The 20,843-nt window shown below is 47.4% G+C and overlaps 1 protein-coding gene across 2 annotated transcripts in view; it reads left to right on the forward strand.

Moving 5' to 3' along the window:
- The first annotated feature begins 547 nt into the window (after positions 1 to 547).
- FLVCR2 (FLVCR choline and putative heme transporter 2) overlaps positions 548 to 20,843 on the forward strand; it is a 54,025-nt gene continuing 33,729 nt past the window's right edge. Inside the window, exon 1 of one of the 2 annotated variants that reach the window (XR_003207642.2) lies at positions 548 to 1,705. Coding sequence is in view for 1 of the 2 variants with exons in the window: in XM_025869625.2 (XP_025725410.1) it covers positions 965 to 1,705 (741 nt within the window). In the remaining variant the exon portion in view is untranslated. The remainder of the gene's footprint in view (positions 1,706 to 20,843) is intronic. The other variant, XM_025869625.2, reaches the window with a different exon arrangement.

Genomic DNA, 20,843 nt, shown 5'->3' on the forward strand with positions numbered 1-20,843 from the left:
CAGGAAAGAAGAGGCCTGCCTCACAGGTTCACATCTGAGTTCCCCATTAAATGACCACGTCCGCAGGCAAAGCAACGAGCAAAACGAGTTTCCGCAATTCGCGTTTACCCGAGGAGCGCAACCAGACCGAAAAATCTACAAATCTCTTTATACCGAAAGTTCAACAAGGATCTGGGGGCTCAGCCAATTGGTAAAAAGTCGGGAAGCCCTCTTGAATTTCCCCAGAGCACTCTGGAGGCGCCGGTCATCGGTGCCCACGAGCAGGGGATGGGGACCCGCACCGAGGAGACGCCATCTGTGGGATTACCTCGGGAGAATTTAGGGGATTTTTTTCCTGCGGGGTCCCCTGGGAGAGGCAAATGAATCTGAGGGGCAGCGCGGAGGGTGGGGGTTAACCCGGCGGTTTCCATGGCACCCGGGGCGTGGGGGAGGAATGCACCCCGCAAGCTGTGGCGAAACAACTGCGCAGCCAGACCAGCCGGGCTCGAGAAGGCGGGAGGGAAGGGGGGAGCAGGAGGGTGGGGGAAGCCCGGCTGGACGGGGGTGGGGCGGTCACGTGCGCCCGAGGGGGCGGGGCCCCAAGCCACCCCGGAGCGGAACCGAGTCCCACCTAGAGGCTCCCGGCTAGGCGTGAACTTTTCTCCAGGACCGAGGGACTGAACTTGGCCTGAACCCCTGGGAAGGACTCAAGGCACCCGTAGCCAGCACCGGGCTGAGGTGTCTGCGGCCGGCCTAGGGGACAGCGGTCGGTGGCAAAAGACACCAAGGAAAAGTGGGAACAGAAGCTTGGGGGTGAGTGAAGGGATTTCGTCTCGCAGTTTTTACGCAGGCTCGGGTCTCCGTGTCTTCTGGGGTGGGCCTGGGCAAGTGCCCTGTCGGCTCTAAGGGAGCCGCCGAGGCCACTGTCCCTTAAGACTGCCGGGGTCCTCAGCACGTGTCTCGGGCTCCAGGAGAGGCTGTGGTCATGGTGAATGAAGAGCCCAACCAACAGGAGCACGATGGCAGCCCAGCGCAGGAGCCTGCCCTGCGCGCGGACCCCAGCACCTCGGCCCACCCCAGCGTCTCCATTCACCCCAGCGTGTCGGCCCACCCGAGCGTGTCCATTCACCTCAGCGTGTCAGCCCACCCGAGCGTGTCGGCCCACCCCAGCGTCTCCATTCACCCCAGCGTGTCGGCCCACCCAAGCAGTTCGGCCCAACCCGGTGGCTTGGCCCAACCCGGTGGCTTGGCCCACCCCAGTAGCTCGTGCCCCGAGGACCTTAGCGTGATCAAGGTGAGCAAGCGCCGCTGGGTGGTGGTCCTGCTCTTTAGCTGCTACTCCATGTGCAATGCCTTCCAGTGGATCCAGTACGGCTCCATCAATAACATCTTCATGAACTTCTACGGGGTCAGTGCCTTTGCCATCGACTGGCTGTCCATGTGTTACATGCTGACCTACATCCCTCTCATCCTGCCGGTTGCCTGGCTGCTGGAGAAATTCGGCCTGCGCACCATCGCCCTCACCGGCTCTGCTCTCAACTGCCTGGGGGCCTGGGTGAAGTTGGGGAGCCTGAAGCCACATCTCTTCCCAGTCACCGTCCTAGGCCAGATCATCTGCTCTGTGGCCCAGGTCTTCATCCTGGGCATGCCCTCCCGCATTGCTTCTGTCTGGTTCGGGGCTAATGAGGTCTCAACGGCCTGCTCCATAGCTGTCTTTGGCAATCAGGTGGGTCGAGGAGTTGGCGGGTGTTCAGAGGAATGGGCATCATATCATTGTGAGGCTCACTGTGTTGGGTTGTACCTGAGGGCACCTGAGTGTGTGGGAGCCTGTGGTTTTCTGACCTTAGCAGTGTTTGTGACCCTGGGGGACTTCATGGCTGGGCGGGAGTGAGGGATTGTGACTGGATGGCTCTGTAAGAGAAGGTTAGGGGAACAGAAGGAGACCTTTTCCTTCACCGACAGTTTCTCCTCCCCCAGCAGAAAGCATGCTTCTGGAATGTCCTCGGGTTTATGATCTCCTTCCTGACCCCGTCAGTCTGATATAGGAAAGACGTTATTAGGGTTCGAAGCCAACGGCCAAGAAAGAATTCTTGAGACGTCTTTGGTGCAAAAAGGTGATTTTATGAAAGCCCGGGGACAGGACCTGTGGGTAGAAGGAGCGGCAATGGGGTCATGAGGAGTGGCCCGTTATATACTTTCAAGTTGGGAGGGGGTTAGGGGTAGCGTTAAGTCACTAAAGAATGTTGGAAGCAAGGTTTCTAGGACCTTGAGAGCGCTGGCTATTGTTGGGAAAAGGTCATTTATTACTGTCTAATAAAACCTTAGTCATGAGACCCCTCAGATGTATATTGGTGGGCCATATGCTTGGGGGATGATTGCCAACATGTATCTTGGGGGGGGAGGTTAGAGATAAAGGAAGTTTCCAAAGGAATTTTTAATACGTTAAAGTAGACTTACAGGATCCTGGGGGAAGGGGGGGGGGTCAGACTAGAATTGCCTTTTGGCCTTAGCAAAGTATTAACATTGAGGCAGCTGAGTCCCTAGAGGAATGTCACTCTGCCTGTTTCAAGGACTTGTCAATGGGCTGTAGGTAGTGAGGAAATTTAATAATTTTTCTTCTGCCTTTGTTTCCCACACCAAGTCCACTGGCTTAGACCTGTGATTTCAGGAAAGCTATTCTTTCTCAGGGAGCAGCCCATGGGCATCAGATTATTCTGGGATTGTCAGAATTTGATGGATATTTTTAGCCTGACTCACCAGCTTTCCTAGAGTGCTGTATCTCCTGTACTAACGTAGAATCACGGAGTGCTGGCTTGGGGGTGTTTGGCCCCGTGCTTACCTTCTTTTATACACAGCTGAAGTGAGGACAGTGGAAACAGTGCTCTGGGCCCAACTGCTTCCCTGCGGATTAGAGCCAAGCCTAGCAGGATGGAGTAGAAATCTCTCGCTGTATTTCCAAGGCCTAGAAACCTTTTTGGAAAGGCGTAGAAAGCTCCTATCTCAATCCCTTTTCTTTCTTTCTTTTTGGAAGGAGGATCTATTCTTTGCATCTCAGTGAGGTTATGACCCAAACGTTGGGCATGTTATTGATGGGATTTTGGAATATAGGTGAGGTTCAGTGGGGCAGGGTCCGGAGCCGACGACTAAGAAAGAATTCTTGAGATGCCTTTGGTGCAAAATGGTAGTTTATGAAAGCATGGGGACAGAACCCGTGGGCAGAAAGAGCTGCTGCCCCGGGGTTGTGAGGGGTGGCTGATGATATACTATGGAGTTGGGGGAGGTAAGGGAAAGGGAGGTTTCAAAAGGATTTTTGTATGTTAAAGAAGACTCACAGGATACCAGACGCCTTGCCATTGTCAAGTTAAGGTTGTTTACCCCACTAGTAAGACATTAACATTAAGATAGTTGGGAACTTCCTGGAGGAACATTACACTCTGCCCACTTCAATTATCTGTCAATGGGCTGCAGGTTATAAGGGCATTTAATTGTATCTATTTCCCTGTGGAAGCTAGGTTATTGTAGGAATGCTTTGTTCTTGTAGATTGCTAAGACATTTGTAAACTGAGGGAGACTCATGTCTTGTAGGATTGTGATCGCTATAAGTTAACTATTTGTTTTTCCTTTGGGGCAGCCAGGAGTGCCTGAGGAATGTCACATAGATCCCATGGGGGGAGGGGTGTTGTGGGGTGTCAACTTCTGCTTTGTCCTCAGCTTGCCTTCTGTTCTGTCATCATTATGACTGCCTTCTCCAAATATTTGAAGCAAGTATTTATGGGGTCCTTCTCTATCTAGACCACTGCCTCCAGGTCCCACTTCTTCCCAAGCACCTGCAGTTGTTTTCATTTTATTTTATTTAACACATGACCAGTAACCCTTAGTTCTTACTTTTTCCCTTATAGGAGGGTAAAGCTGGGAGGTGAAGGGCAGGACCTTTCTCACTTCCCAAGGGTTAAATCTCCCTATGAGCAGCAGAACGGGATTCAGTGCAATCTCGATCCCATTGTTTTGGGGAGAGCAGGATCGCTACGTGGGAGAAGCCCCACGGGTGGCCTGGTAAGATCCGAGAATCCATAATGTTTCTGTAAACCATAAAGCATAAACGAATAGGTTTTCAGACCCCTCCTTACACACCTGTGAGGGAACTTGACACCAGATAAATCTTTAAAGTTTAATAAGACTGTTTACTCATTCCCCACCCCCACTCCCCACCAAGGTCAGGAAATGCTAAGAATTTTACATTTAAAAACACTCTGACAGCATATATTTGTATCACGGAGCCATCTATTCAGTTTGATCTTTTCGTCTTAACGCTAGAAAAAATGTGTGGAAAAACTGAATTGGTAATGCTTCCTCACCGTCAGGATGAATATCTATGTTTCATTCTTGGCATGCGTTTTAACCTTTCTTTCTGAGTAAGGCACAGCTGAATGGAGGAGAGATAGTATTAGAGTAGTATAAAGAGCTTTGCCGCTTAGGAAAAAAGGCTCCCCAGAGCTGTCTAAACAGACTTCAAATGCTGTTCCACAGAATAATTCTTCTTGGCCTACAAACCTCACACTGATCAGCTAAACTCTGTAGTCTGATAATTCTGACCTCCTTCTTCTATGCCTCTTACGTACTCCACACGTGCACCAGCCCTGCTTGCATCAAATTCATCATTCATTCATTCATTCATTCAACAAGCATTCACCTAGTGCCTCCCATTTGCCAGGCATTGGGCTAGGGCTACAGAGATAATCCCTGCCTTTGCAGAGTTCCCATACCAGATTTTAAAATTGTACCAGGCACTAGGATTCCGATAAACAAATAAATAAACAAAAGCCTAGATCAGTGTATAAAGGATTTATTTTCAGTTCTCCACGAGATTTTTAGTATCTTCTTTGCCCAATTGCTTAGAAAAATTGAAGGGGAAGGAAGCTAATATCTATCACACACCTATTATGTGCAAGGCACTTTCTTACCTATTATTTAATTTTTCAACTCTATGAGATAGGTGGAATTGTCCCTGTTGTTATGGGGGAGGAAATTGAGACCCAGATAAATGTAGCAAACTTATCCAGGGTCCTACAGCTACTAAGCGGTAGAAGGGAGATTTGAATACAACTCCACCTCCAAAAGCCCATGTCAATAAGCCAATACTGAGTTGTCATGTGGATAAAGCGTATATTTTTTATTTTAGAATTAAATTTTTAAAATAATTTTTAAATTTTGTCCATTAGTTAATTGGTTTTGGTTTTTTAAAAGTAGGCTCCATGCTGGGCGTGGAGTCCAAGGCAGGGCTTGAACTCACGACCCTGAGATCACGACCTGAGCTGAGATCAAGAGTTGGACACTTACTGACTGAGCCACGCAGGTGCCCCTAAAGCATATATTCTAAAAAAGGGGGAGGGCAGATTGTGAGGTTGGAATTTTGCCCCTGTGTCTTGTTGGTGGTGGTGATAAAGTATCCAGCAGTTTTCTCCAGAATCTGAGAACCTCTGTATCTGTCTTGTTTTGAAGTGCCTGGCGTTAGTACCGTCTCCCCACCCAGGGTGTTGTAAACTGCTAAAGGGCAGATTCTGCCTCTTTGAGCCTAGCAAGAGTCACAAGAAGGTGGGGCTCCGGTCTTTGGGAAGAAGAAACCAGTGAGTCCTCAGCTGGGGTGAGAGAGGGAAGGAGTCTTAGAATTGCAACAGAGCCTCTTCCCTTTGTCTCTGGCCAGTTGCACAGGTGGTGACAGCCTGACATTTGGCAATACTTGTTGTATGGCTTCCAGGGAAATGGCCCGTGTGGGCTTTTGAGTGATGTGGACGATGTTATAGTGGAAGGATTGGCAGAAAACCCTGTCTTAGAGTCTGGTGATAGCTTGGTGGCACTGGACGGGAGAGATGTGGGAGCTTGAAGGGACCAAGTCAGTTCCAGCCCCTATGAGGAGCCTACAGCACCAGGGTGGGGAGGGACTTCCTCAAGGACCCCTGGGCAGCTGAGAGCCCACTGCCTACCAGAAAGAGAGTAGGAGAGAATGTTTGCTTTTCAAGTTATGAAAATATAGGAGTCTCCCCTTACCCCGGTTTCACTTTCCATGGTTTTAATCCCCTGCAGTCAGCCTGGAAACGGATGGTCCTCCTAACCTCTAAGAGGGTCATCCATAGCCTAACACGATGTCACAATGCCACATCATTCCCCTTGCTTCATCTTATCACATAGGTGTGTTATTTTTGAACATCATCGTAAAAAGGGTGAGCATGGTACAATAAGCTGGTTTGAGAGAGAGGTGACATTCACATAACTTTTGTTACAGTATATTGTTACAGTGGTTCTATTTTATTACAAGTTATTGCTAATCTCTTACTGTGCCTAATTTACAAATTGAACTTGATCGTAGGTAGGTAGGTATAGAGAAACATGTAGTACAGACAGGGTTCAGTACTATCTGCAGTTTCAGGCATCCTGTGGGGGTCTTGGAATATATCCCCTGTGGATAAGGGTGGACTTACCTGTCTAGCAGTCATCTTACAGAATCCGGTGTGTAGTGGCCATGCTGTTTGGGCTTTCAGAAATAGCACCACCCAATAGAAACATAAGGCAAGCCACATGTACAACTAAATTTCATACTAGCTACATTAAAAACAGGTGAAATTAAATTTTTTAAAAAGTGCAGATGAAACTAGTTTTACTAGTATATTTTATTTAACCTGAAAAATCCAAAATAGTCTTTCAGCATGTAATCAGTATAATAAAATCACTAATAAGCTATTTTCCATTCTTTTTTTTCATACTGAGTCTTTGAAAATTGGCATGTATTTGACACTTACAGCCTCGCCACATTTCCCAGGAATGGTGAGATGTGTTCAATAGACAGGTTAGACAGTGCAGATCTAGAACAGTGATGCTATTTGGCAGGTGAAGGGGGGGGTAGTTTTCCTTGACCCTCTTAGGGGCCTTAGTTGGGTTTAAAAATTAAACGATTGAAGACAGGTTATCAGGAGAAAATCATCCAAGTTTATATAATATAAGTATTACATGATATGGGAACCTTCCTAAGGAAATGAAGAAACACTTAGACCTGTGTGCTTTTAGGCTAGATTTGATGAAAAGGGCACCATCGTGGAGGACCATGACAGGTTAGGAGTATGAAATTAGTGTAGCGAACTGAGGAAACTGAGCAAGGCCTGTTTGTTATGATTCTCCTTGGTATCTTTTTTTTTTTCCTAAGATTTTATTTATTTATTTGACAGGGAGACAGCGAGAGAGGGAACACAAGCAGGGGGAGTGGGAGAGGGAGAAGCAGGCTTCCCGCCCAGCAGGGAGCCCGATGCGGGACTCGATCCCAGGACCCTGGGATCATGACCTGAGCCGAAGGCAGACGCTTAACGACTGAGCCACCCAGGCGCCCCCTTGGTATCCTTTTGTCTTCAGAGGTCCTTTGCTCCAGGTATGGGAGGAGTACCTCGTACAGGAAGGTTTAAGGTCTGTTTCAGGGAAGAAGAGCGAGCAGGAGGAGGTCAGAGTGACTTTCCCCATCTGCTCTTTTCTGAAACTCCCTCAGCTTAAAATATTCTGGGTGCCATAATTTGGAGGAGCATGTCCTGAACCACATCATATTTAAGCGTTTGGAAATAGATTCTTTTTAAGATTTTATTTATTTGAGAGAGAGAGAATGAGAGAGAGCACGAGAGGGAAGAGGGTCAGAGGGAGAAGCAGACTCCCTGCTGAGCAGGGAGCCCGATGCGGGACTCGATCCCGGGACTCCAGGATCATGACCTGAGCCGAAGGCAGTCGCTTAACCAACTGAGCCACCCAGGCGCCCTGGAAATAGATTCTAGCAGATAAAAATGGGTGCTAGGAAACGGAGTCCAGCCTTGAGGGCATGGTGTTTGCTGGACCGGCTGATCGTGTGGTAATACCAGAGAGGCTGGGTGTCTGAGACTGACTCAGGGGGCAGGGTCAGGAGGTGGGTGGTCAGCCTACTCTTGTTCCCAAATCATGGTCATTTGCCATGGTCATGTGTTAAAGTCTAAGCTTATCGTTCTGGATTTTCTAATGTCAGAGGCCTTTCAAGGTCTGATTGAAGTTGGGGGAGGTGAAGGCAAACTCTTGTTCTCTTCTAGTGATTCTTCTTGTTACTTAAAGCACACAGAGAGCTTGCCCACGTGGCTGACCACTTCCAGCCTCCCCTTATGCACTGGAAGACAGGAATAGGCCAGGGCTGGGAGGGGAGGAGGCCAGTGGTGATTGACATGCAGTGGGGTGGGGCTGGGACCACACCTTCAAGTGCTCCTGGGTGCCAGCCAGGTCTTACCAATGTGACAGTAAAAATGACACTGGGGTATGGTGGGGCCACAACAAACGTGAGAGTCCATTTCCCATCCAAAGACAGCAGCTGCGTCAGCTCCTGCCAACTGTTGGTATATAAAGCATGACCCAGTGTTGCCAGAGCTCGTTTTTTTTCCTTAAGGAGAAACCAGAGATCTAGATCTTTAGGTGAAGTCTGTTTTTATTATTATTATTATTATTATTATTATTATTCTGGTAAAAGAGACATAATATCATTTTAACCATTCATAAGTGTACAATTCAATGGCATTAAATGCTTTTACAATGTTATGTAAGCATTATCACTATCTATACCCAAAACTTTTTATATACCCTCAACAACTGTGTACCCGTCAAATACTAACTCCTCCTATCCCCCTTCCTCCAGCCCCTAGTTACCTCTGTTCTACTCTGTTTCTATGAATTCGCCTCTGCTAGGTACGTCATATAAGCGGAATCATACAATATTTGTCTTTCTGTGTCTGGCTTATGAAATCTGTTAAGTGCTGATAACTAATTCACAGGTGTGTGTGGTGTTTAATTATATTCCATCCTTTTGAAACTGTGGATCAGATAAAACTTCAGTTTGAGACTTCTGGGGAAAGTGAAGTGGAAGTGAATTTCAGTTCTCCTTTGTCAGTCGGAAAGCCCTCACCAAAGACGCAGGCCAACAGAAATGAGCTCGGAGGCTAGCAGCTCTGGGGAGGAAACCAGACCAGTGCTCCAAGCCAAAAATGGTGATCATTTGCCCCACCCTAGGGGCTGGGTAAAAATACAGATGCCTGGGCCCCAGGTGGACTTCCTTAACTGGACTCTCTAGGGGTGGGGCGCAGGCTCCTATCTTTTTACCTGGCTTCCCAGGTGAGACTAGTGATCAGTTTTTGAAATCTCTAGAAGAGAGGAACAGCAGGCCTTGGGAAGGCAGCCTCTTGCTTGGAGCCACGTTCTTGTCGGGAGAGCTTTATTACCTGTTTGCTGGTCCAGTGTGCTGGGGGAAGCAGTTCGGAGCTCAGCCACTCACCCTTCAGATTGAGGGAAGACGCTGGGCTGGGGGTGGGGCTCATAATTTGGATTCATTTAAGATTTTTGAAATATACTCCCACCCTGGGGGTGGGGAGGCACGCTCTGGTGGAATGTGATGTGGAACCGTGCTGATGCTCTATTCCTTTTATTTCTTTGACCTTTAGCTCAGGCCCCTGGAGGAGGCTCAGGCTGGTCGGGCCTGACTTCTATCTTGCCTTTGTTCCTTTGGCAACATTGTTGCAGGTGCCTGGCAATTCCATGGAGTCAAGTCTTAAGTCTTTGGGTTAGCATGCTAAGACCCCTACTCTTGTCCATTTCTTTCTATCCAGTCTGTCTCTTGTTCCCTCCCAGCCTTGTCTCTCTGCTCTGACCACTCTGGCTCCTTAATTCTCTCTTTAAAGACACTCACTGCTTGGGGAATAAGCCTTAGGCCTCGAAGATGGTGCATCAGCAAGATGGTGGGTCAGGAAGCTTCAGACCCTAGCCCCTCACAGAAATGTTAAGTAAACTAAAAACCAGCTAAAATAACTTCTTTGTAGGAGTTCTGGAGATTACTCAAAGATAGACAGCAACCAGGCAAGCACCCAACCAAGAAAAAGCCCCATTCAAAATGGTAGGAGATTTCATGGCATTTTTACTTACCTTTTCCTTCTCCCTCGGTCCTCCCCCCGGGGGTACTCCCAATAACCAGTTCCTTTCTGTAAACTGAATTTGCAACACTTTAACCTAATTGTATCTACACTAACAATGAACAATCCCAAAAGGAAATTAAGAAAACAATTCCATTTACAGCAGCATCAAAAACAAAATATCCAGGAATAAATTTAACCAAAAAGGTGAAAGACTTATACACTGAAAACTACAAAACATACCTGAAAAAGACATCCTGTGTTTGTGGATTGGAAGACTTAATATTGTTAAGATGGAAATAGTACCAAAAACAATCTACAGATTCAGTGCCATCCGCATCAAAATCCCAATGATGTTATTTGCAGACATAGAAAAATGGAAAATAGAAAAATTCATGTGGAAATTTAAAGGACACTGAATCGCCAAGACAGTTTTGGAAAAGAACAAAGTTGGAGGTCTCATGCTTCTTGATTTTAAAACTAATAACAAAGCTGTAGTAATCATGACAGTATGGTATTGGCCTAAAGACAAACATATAGACTGATGGAATAGAGAGCCCAGAGGTAAACCCTCGCATATGTGGTCGAATGATTTCAACAAGAGTGCCAAGGCCAATGGAAACCTTTTCCTTAAAAAAAAAAAAGTATTTTTTTAGAGCAGTTTAGGTTTGCACCAAAATTAAGTTGAAGGTACAGAGATTTCTCCCTACCCTTCTTACCCCCACTCCTCAGCACGCACAGCCTCCCCCATTGTCAACATCCCCCACCAGAGTGGTGGGTTTGTTACAGTTGTTGAACCTACACTGACACATCATGATAACCAGTCTTTTCAACAAATGGTGTTGAGAAAACTCTAAACCACAGTGGTACATTTTTTTTTACAGTTGATGAACCTACATTGACACATGATTATCACTAGCCTTTTCAACAAATGGTGTTGGTAAAACTGTAACTCTATAAGAAGAAAACATAGGGAAAACGCTTAGTGATGTAGGATTTGGTAATGATGACAATGATTTCCAATCATTGTCACAACCAATGACAATGGTTGTGATACTGAAAGCATGGGCAACAAAAGAAAAAAAGATTCATTGGACTACATCAAAATAAAACACTTCTGTGCATCAGAGGACACCATCAATAGAGTGAGAAGGCAACTCGTGGAATGGGAGAAAATATTTTCAAGTCCTATATCTATTAAGGGTTGATATCCAGGATATATAATTAATATATATGTATATAATATATAACAGCTGAACAATAAAAAAATCCACCTAATTTAAAAATGAGCGAAGGATTTGAACAGGTATTTCTCCAAAAAAAATATACAAATGGTCAATAAGCACATGAAAAGATGCTCATCCTCAGGGAAATGCAAATCAAAAACGCAACGAAATAACGGCCTCACACTCATTAGAATGGCTGTGAAAGAAGAAAAACAAGTGTAGACAAGGATGTGGAGAAATTGGAACCCTTGTGTGTTGCTGATGGGAACGTAAAATGGTGCAGTCATATGGAAGACAGTATGGCAGTTCCTCAGAAAATTAGAAATAGAATTACCATATGATCCAGCAATTCTGCTTCTGGCTATTTACCCAAAAGAACCGAAAGCAGGAGGTTAAACCAGATATTTGTATGCCCATGTTTATAGCAACTTTATTCATAATAGCCGTAAAAGAGAAAGCAACCCAAGTGCCTATCTGCAGATGAATGGAGAAACAAAATGTGATATACACATAAAATGAAATATTATTCAGCCTTAAAAGGAAAGGGAATTCTGACCCATGCTACACGTGGATCAACCTTGAAGACATTATGCTAAGTGAAATAAGGTAGTTCACAAAAGGAGAGATACTATATGATTCCACTTATATGAGGTATTGATGTGTATTTTTTTCTGACACCAACTAATTCTCTAATTCTTTAACACCAACCGAATGTCCTACAATTCGATTTAATTCTGACACTGACTACTTGGAGTTAAATGCAGACCAACCCCCAAGTTAAGAGCTCAGTTCCACAACACTGCCCCCACTGAAGATGCCATTTGCAAGTCTTGGGGGCCAGCCACACTTCTCACTGACTGGTTATAAATTGACAGTTCCCATGGCCCCTACTCAGGTTCTATAATTTGCTAGAATGGCTCACAGAACTCAGGTAAACATTTTATTTACTGGTAAGGCAACTTACTTTACTCAGTATTATAAAGGATACAACTCAGGAACAGCCAAATGGAAGAGATGTGGGGGGCCTCTCTGGGCATGCCACTCTCCCAGCACTGATGTGATGCGTTCACTGACCAGAAAGCTCACCGAATTTCCTTGCTCATGTGTGTTTATAGAGCTCAATTTCTAGCTCCCCTTCCTTCTTCAGAGGTCGGGGGAGGATGAGGCTGAAAGTTCCCAAACTCTAATCACATAATTTTCTGGAGATTAGCCCATCCTAAGGCCATCTACAGTCCTCGCTCTGAGTCACTTCCATAGCATAAATTCAGGTGTGACTGGAAAAGGATTCCTTACAAATAACAAAAGACACTCCTACCACTCGCAAGATTCCAAGGGCTTTTAGAGCTCTGTGCCAGGAACCAGGGACAAAGAGCAAATATATTTTGATTATACTGCAGGTACAAAGAGTACTCAAATTCATAAGAGACAGAAAGTAGGATGGTGGTTGCCTGGGACTAGGGGAGGAAAGAATGGGGAGTTACTGTTTGATGGGTATAGAGTTTCAGTTTGGGAAGATGAAAAATATTCTGGGGCGCCTGGGTGGCTCAGTTGGTTAAGCGACTGCCTTCGGCTCAGGTCATGATCCTGGAGTCCCGGGATCGAGTCCCACATCGGGCTCCCTGCTCAGCAGGGAGTCTGCTTCTACCTCTGACCCTCCCCCCTCTCATGCTCTCTATCTCAATCTCTCTCTCAAATAAATAAATAAAATATTTAAAAAAAAAAAGAAAGAAAAATATTCTGGAGATGGGTGGAGGTGATGGTTGCATAGCAATATGAATGTACTTGATGCCACTGAACCATACAGTTAAAAATGGTTAAAATGGTAAGATTTATGCTATGTGTATTCACACAGATCCAGTGCTCGTGAGGTGCTTCCTTCTGGCTGGGTGCCTGCTCACCTCCTGTCATCAACTTATCAGTCTCTGTGGTGCTTGGAGGAGTGCATTCTGGGCCTTCTGCCTGCTTGCCGAGTTCACTGGGATACTGGCCTTTGTTTTCTGGATGTTTGTGTTTCCCCCTCTTATCTTTTCTCCTGTCCTTTTCCACCTCTTTCTCCTCCTCCTCTTTCAGCTAAATGGGAAACTTGCCAGAGGGTTGGAAATTTGACTAACACACCTCTCCTGTATCTCAGAGCAGGGCTCTGGGCATCACATGCTTACAAAGGGATGGACAAGTTAATACACAAGAATTAAGGTGACTACCTAGTTGAGAGCTCAGGTCGTTGGAGGAAGGAACTGTCATACCTGGATTTGTCTTTCTGATGTGATTTAATCTTATTCCTTCAATGGAAAGAGCTGTGTAGTTCTTACTGTGTGCTTTGAACCGTGCCAGACCCAGGGTGGTTGAGAACACCATCTTTAGCTTTGCTGTGTTGCTTCAGACAAGTCCATTGGGTTTCCTACATTTTGATTTCTTCTTTTGTAAGCAGGAGAGAATATTGGCTATTGCAAAAGGTAAAGAAGAGGATTAAATGAAACACATGGAGGGATCTTAGCTCACAGAATTTTCAGATAAAAAAGTGCTAATGAAGAACGGACGCCATCAGTACTACCATCAATAAACGTAATTGCTCCTGTGCAAAGGGGGCTCCTGATCTAGAAGGAGAGGCCAACACTTAAAGGCTCATAATACCACTATGTATGTGCATAGGGCCTTACAGGTCACTGCATGTGGGAGGACATTACCCCAGTGTGAGCACAATGGGGGGCAAGCAGGACAGCTTCCCTGAGGTGATTTTTATGAGCTGATTCTTCATGGGTAGAGTGCCCAAGAGTTGCGTGACTGGGGAGGGTGGGCCATTCTGGGAAGTTTCCAGGCGGTATCATAATGGGACAAGTCCCACTTGAGAGCTACTCAACCTAAAATCTATATATAGGTGCTGGGAGGTGGTGTTACTTTCCCAGCACGCAGTGATGACACCTGTTGTCTGTGATAAAGACTTTCAAGTATCTGGGGTGACACAGATACTGGGTCAACCCCCTACCCCCACACATCAGTCCTTAGTCTCACAAAGCTAAGGTTCTATTAAAGGAGGTGGGCTGTCCAGGCCTCTTAGGTAGACACAGCTGCTTTCTACTGCTTGGTTCTTGATCTTTTTCCAGCAGTGCTGTTAACAGGATGTCCTTTCCTTGACTTCAGCTCCCCCCCTCATCCCCAACATCAAACAGCCCGTGTGGATCGCAGGTTAAGGGTTGGAACCCCATCAAGGATGATAAAGAACCATATGGTTAATGTGACAGCTGGTGTTTCCTCTTCTTTGTTCTCTGTCTCCTGACTTCTATCCAGCACCATTCCTGAATTTAACCCAATGGAGCATCTTTTTCCTCTTGGTTCTGAAGGACTAAGGGCCTTTTTCTTTACTGAGTCATCCCGAGGTGGGAGGCCTTCCTGCAGGCTCTGGCTGTCCACCTCACTTATTCTGCTTTCTGACCTCATTCCAGGCATCTTTCCTCTTTTATGCTGTGCAAAAACATTAGCTCAGCTTCTCAGCGCCCCATGGTTCAAGATGAGGCCTTGCTTGGGCATGAGGGCAGATTAATAGCTGTGCCATCTATGTGCTGTAGGGGAGATGGGACGCAGGGCTGGGCTTTACTTGCTTGCCATCTTTTTGGAGTTAGTGTGTCTCAGAACCTCGTAATGGAGCAGTGTTTGCTTTGGATCCTGCCTGATTCCTTCTCTAGAGAGGAGGTGAACACAAGTCCCTTTCGTTTCCGGGAGACTGCTTTATTGGACAGCTCTGCTGGCTCCCGGGGGGGTGGGGGGGTGGGGGGGGGGGGGGGGGTGGAGGGGGCGGGGCATAAAGGTAGAGCAAAGTTAGGAGTTGTTTCTTTTTTCTCCATTTTCCCCTCCTCCTCTCCCCCTGGAAATTCCAGCTTTCTGCCCCAAATTACTGTGTTGGCATGGCTGGGTCTCCTCTGATGGCCCTGGAGGCAGCTCTCCGTACACGAGGCTATTTGTGGTGTCCATCTATTCCTAGAAGTGGGCAGGGCCCATTCCAATGGGCTGTTTGTTTGGGGTGGTGGCTGCCCCTGAAGCGATCTGTGCCTCCTCAGACCTTTGCCCTGGGCTTCCAGTTCAGTAGCTGGACATGTTTGTGGAACCACTCAATGAGCTCACTCAGAGGACCACTTCTCTCCTGAGGAGCTCGGCAGGAATATAGATCCCTCTCTATCCCACCAGCCCTGCCTAGGACACGTAGGGAAGACAACAGCGGAGAATTGTCTCTGACTTCTTTCGCTGAGGGCAATGGAGAGCCACTGTGAAGCGTGGGCCATGCACCTCCAGCTGCAGAACCCCCCCCCCGGGGGGGGGGCCGCGGGTTGTTAAAAATGCAGATTCCTGGGCACCAGGGCAGATCCAAGGAATCAGCGTCTCTGAGTGGGGCTCAGGAATCTGTGTTTTTGATTCTCAGTCAGGGATTCTGACGCCCACTGAAGTTTGAGAACTCCTGGGGTGAAAGGCGTGGGGCCGGACCCTGCGCCGCTGTGTCCAGCTGGACACCTGCCCTCTTCGGGCACCGGCTTTGTGATCTGTCACAGGAAAGTCCGCCTCCCAGGGTTGCCACCACAGTGAAATGTGGTGAAATGTGAAAGCTCTTGAAATCAAGCCTCCATAGACGGTTACTGAGCCCACACCTGCCTTCTCCCTCCTTACCACACTCCTTGCGGCATCTTTAGATTTCCTTTCCTTCATCGCTGCTGTCCCTGAAGTTTATGCCGGCAGATCCCCCTCCCCAGTGCCATAGGTGGGGGAACTGAAGCAGCCCCACCTGCGTCCAGTCTCTCAGCTGGTGAGAACACCACCACCCTCCTACGGAGAGGTCAGCGCCCCCGCAAGACCTTGCTTGCAGTACACAGGCCAGGAGGCGCCACGCCTGGGGCACAGCAGCGACTGAGGATATTTGCATATGGGAAGATGGATGTCTGGTGCTCTGGCTTTCACACTTTAGCCGTGGGGCATTATCTTCTCATTGCCACGGGAAGATTCCAGAGCATTTTCTGTGATTATCATCTAATAACACATCAGCTGTGGCCTCAGGAGGAGGGGAGTGGGGGTGAGGGAAGAATGTGGCTTGACTCAACTCTCTTACTAATCTTTTCCACCTTTTCAGTGTAACAAGGCCCCCGGAGAAAATCCCCTCCTCCTATATCCTCAGTTCCTGAACCCTTTGAAGCAGGTGGTCAGGAAGAGCAGCGGGTGGTTATAAAGCCTCTCTCTTCCGGGCACTGCCTGAGGGGGGCAGGACCGGTACAGATCAGGGCTCTCGGGTTTCTGGAGCGACTTCCTCTAAGCCCTCACCACCCCCATGTCCTTAGTGTCACTGGAGTGTCACCATCCCGGTCCCAAGAAGACAATCTCAGCCCCTGGCCTGCTGTGTGGCCTTGAGGCAGGCATCTCAACAACCCTCGCTGTTTGTGGAGTAAGACTTCCCTCCTTGCTAGTGTTTGCTTCCCAGGCTGTTGTGGGGGGAGATGAAGTTGGGTTCCCAGAGCCCAGATCATTGGCTGGAGGTTTGTTTAGAGGGACTGAAGGAGACATTAACGCTCTCTCCTCCCAATGGACTGCCTTTGGATTCACTGTCCAGAAAGAACTTTGATAACAGATACCGGGTAAATATGTTAGCCATTTAATGATGACCCAAACACGTTCCTTAGTTATATAACAAACGCACTGCAAAGGATTCCATCTGGCCCTGGGTCATTTGGAGTCTCAGACCATGTCTTCCTGGGACATGAGCCTTGTCGCGGCTCATCGAGGTTCTGCGGGAAGAGAGCGGGGCCGGGAATGGGAGCATCAGGAGTCCCGATGTTTACTTCACTGCTCTGAATTCAGCAAGTTGCTTAGACTCAGGGGATAGGGAACACAGCACGCGCCTCATAGGGCAGTGTCATTTCACCTGGACTTTGGGCATCCTGCTACTGACCTCACTGGGTTGTCTTGCTGCTCAGATTATGTGTTGTGCAAACATAGGCTCTTAAGTGCCTTTAAGAAAAACCGACTCTGGACTTGCTCAGTGACACTCAAGGAATAAAACTGCTTTCCTGTGCACAACTCCCATCCTATCTCCTTTGTGAAGTGCAATGTTGGAGTGCTCTTGGCTTGAGGACCACAGCCTCCATTTCTAGAGCTTGGCATTCTTGCCTTCAGAGCCAGCTCTTCGTTTCCAAATGAGCTCTGGTCATTCTGGCTGCAGGAGCCTGTCCCAGAGCTTCTGGGTTCTGGAGTATTTCTGCTAATTTGAGCCTCTTGAGCTGATCCATTCTGCCTGAGGAATCCTCAGAACATTCTGATTCCTTTTGATTCCCAGAAGGGACTTTTGCCAACGGTCGGCACAAAGCAGCTTTTCCATCTCTATGTGCCTAGGATGGCTCCTTTCTTCAGTGGTAGCACAGCACAGAGCTGATTTGGTCCTCACTGTCAGGAGACAGGGCCCAGAGTGAGAAGCTTTCTTCTGAGGACCTGGTGATCTTGGCCTTACCACATTTCCCCCCAGGTCCCTTACAGTTAGTGGCAGTGATCAGTGGTGACAAATGGGGACTGGCGGGGTTTGGGCTGTCCTTGTGAAGACATTGCCTTTTCTCTCTCCAGTGTTCCTCCTTCTCAGGGAAGAGGGTACCCCATTATCTGCCCCAGGAATGGCTAGTCCTGTATTCTCATGCTGCTCCCCAAAAACCCATGGCCTTTCCTAGGGCGCCCCCACCCTGGGCCAGATCTCTGTCCCTTGCAAATAACCCACACAGGCCCCTGGCCATCCTCTCTGTCTTCTTGAATCCTGCTTGTTCTGGATTGCATTCCCTCTAGCCAGCCTCCCCACATCTCCCCAGTTGATAGCAGGTAATATGACAAATGGGAGCCAGTGAACGAGGCTCTCCTCCTTTTGGCCTGTCCATCTCAGGAAGGACAGCCTTGGGTTAGTGGCCACACGCTCTGCTTCTAGAACTCAGTGCTCTTACCTCTATAGCCTGCTCTTGGGAGCTATGGTATTTTTTGAGACAGTGCAGCACAACCTGTATTTTTTTTATTGCACAAATGTTTAGTGAGCATCTACTTTGTTCTAAGCAGCATTCTGAGTGCTAAGGGAGAAGCAGTGAATGGGAAAGAAGAGGTCCCTGCGTTCACATTTAAGGAAGGAGAGATGAAACTGAAAGGCAGCAACTAATGGAGTGACTAATGGTGGGAATATCAAGCCAAGTAGGAGGGGAGTCATCTTCAGAGCAGGATATTAGGAAATACTCTTGTGTAAGTAGGTCCCTGAGTAACTCCCTAAATCATCGGGCCAGATCTGATGTTGCTGCTTCCTTGGGTCGGTGTGAGATACGGGTGGCTAATTGTTTTCCTCATGTGAGGCTTAGATTTCTTTCTCTTTCTAGATTTCTCCTCAGGATCACGAGGCAGGGTTAGTTAACTTGTGAAGTTGCCTTCCTAGGAAAAAGCTGCTTTGGACCCGCTCTGTTTCTGGAGGCACACCCTGTAGGAAGAGGAACTGGGTCTTCCATGGCAACCCACAAAACAATAATTCTTCCAGGGCCTGTCCCATGAGTAATCACCTGGGTCTGAACTTCACCCCGAAAGTCAATAGGGGAGGGCTGTCACTCAGAAAGTCCAACCAGACTTAGAAGAAAATGTGGGAGGGATAGGAGCATTTGTCATCATATGAACTCCTTTTAGGGATGACAGCATGTGACATCGCATGTGTTCTGGGCTGTTTACCACCATCTGTACCCAGGACAGTGGGACGCACCCGTTGGCTGCTGTGTGCGGGCGTCTGGGACAGAGTTGGTGCGAAGTGCCTAAGCACTTGAATAGAGCCATGCACATTGCCTACTTCCAGTGCGAAAAACTGGGAGAAAGTGAGGTCTGTGCTCCCCCACTCAGGCTGGCCTGGTGGTTCAAAAGATGCCCCCTTGTTTTTCCTCTTTAGCAACTGAGTCATGGGGAAGTTCTGTGAGCCTGTGGTCATTGGCCATCAGCGGTGTTAGCCGATGGCTAAGTGGTGAAGTCAGCAGTGACACGGGCCCTTAGTGGAAAGGGAGGCAGAGGAGGCTTCATGTCTGCTCTCACAGAGATCTAGACTGACCCTTTGCAGATGTCACCAGGAGGACAATTTCAAGACGAACCCAAATCCCGTAAAGGAGAAGTGTGTATACCAAGAGCCTCCTGAGTTGATGACTGAAAGCAGGCACAGATATGGAGCTCAGCTAAAAAAAGAAATAAAGCTCTTTGTCAAAAAAAAAAAAAAAAAAGAAAAAAGAAAAGAAAAGTTCCCTGTAGAACTCAGACCCTTCCCCTAAACTTAGCATCTTCTCTGTTTACAGCCTAGGGTACCTCTGCTCTTCAGTTACCTTGTACCCCCCAAAGATGAGGAGGAAACCCAGCACCAAGGCTGTAGGTCAAGATCACGTACATTAGATAGCTTATAAGCTTGGTGATGTGAGCTCTTTGTCTCCTCCCTTTCTTTTTAGTACAACCATTTGGTGCTCAATCAATACTGAGTGTAGCTTTGACGGTGGGAAGTCCCATATTCCAATGGCCTCCATGTCTGATCGTCAGAGCCCTAAATTTGAGGTCTTCTCTGTGTCATTCCATCTCACTTCTGCTTTCTTGTTGTGGTAAACTCTCAGAATATAGCCAATCGCTACTGTGCCCAACCTGTTAGCTGCAGGTACTTGAGTTAGGTCCCAGCTGCACAATTCTGAGTTATCTCTTTATTTAGAAGATATTTCCCAAGCACCATTGCTGCCCTTGGCATTGTGCTGGGCGCTGTGTGGGGAAGAGGGAAGAGTCACAAAGGCAATGTTAATCAACGACCCTCTCCTCAAGGGGCTAACCATCTATTTGGGGAGACACCACCACCCTATGTGGAAAAAATTCCCAAACTAAGCATCACATAAGAATAAGAAATCACATAGGATCTAAGTAGTAAACAAAATAGACTGTGGCTGGAGGTACCTCTCATCTCCCGACAGCTAGACCTAGAGGGAGGTGCTTGATTTACAGAATGGATCATATAAGACTGGAGAAATTGTCAGGTGTTTGAAGGCACTCACTTCTGTGACATTCACCCTGCTTATTGGATTTGGAGTCAGCTAGCCATGGGTTTGAATCTCAGTCTTGCTATTAGAAGCTGAGTGTGACCTTGGGCAAATTAGACATGTCTTCTCATCTATAAAAACCAAGTTAGACATGATGATGCCAACTTTAGGGGGTTATCATAGGGATTAATTGAAATAACACGTGAAAAATCATTTAGCACACTGCCTAACACATAATAGGTGCTCGTTATGCATTAGTGCTCTTCCTTTTAGTCTAGTTAATAGCCAAGACCTGATCATTTAACCTAAGGGTTAGGGTACAGACTCTAGTACCGATGGCCTGAGTTTGAAGTCCAGCCTTATCACTTATTGTTATATGACCTTGGATAAACTGCTCAAATGTTACTTCCTCAAATTTTTTTCCCCCACTGAATGCTCAATTTTTTAAATTTTTTAAAAAGATTTTATTTATTTGACAGAGAGAGAGAGCACAAGGAGGCAGAGTGGCAGAGGGAGAGGGAGAAGCAGGCTCCCTGCTGAGCAGGGAGCTCAACGCAGGGCTCGATCCCGGGACCCCGGCATCATGACCTGAGCCGAAGGCAGCCGCTTAACTGACTGAGCCACCCAGGTGCCCCTGAATGCTCAGTTTTAAAACAGGG

This window comes from Callorhinus ursinus, unplaced genomic scaffold, assembly GCF_003265705.2.
Source record: "Callorhinus ursinus isolate GAN/ISIS: 27379988/994484 unplaced genomic scaffold, GSC_fseal_2.0 scaffold8, whole genome shotgun sequence".
In the NCBI taxonomy this organism is placed as follows: domain Eukaryota; kingdom Metazoa; phylum Chordata; class Mammalia; order Carnivora; family Otariidae; genus Callorhinus; species Callorhinus ursinus.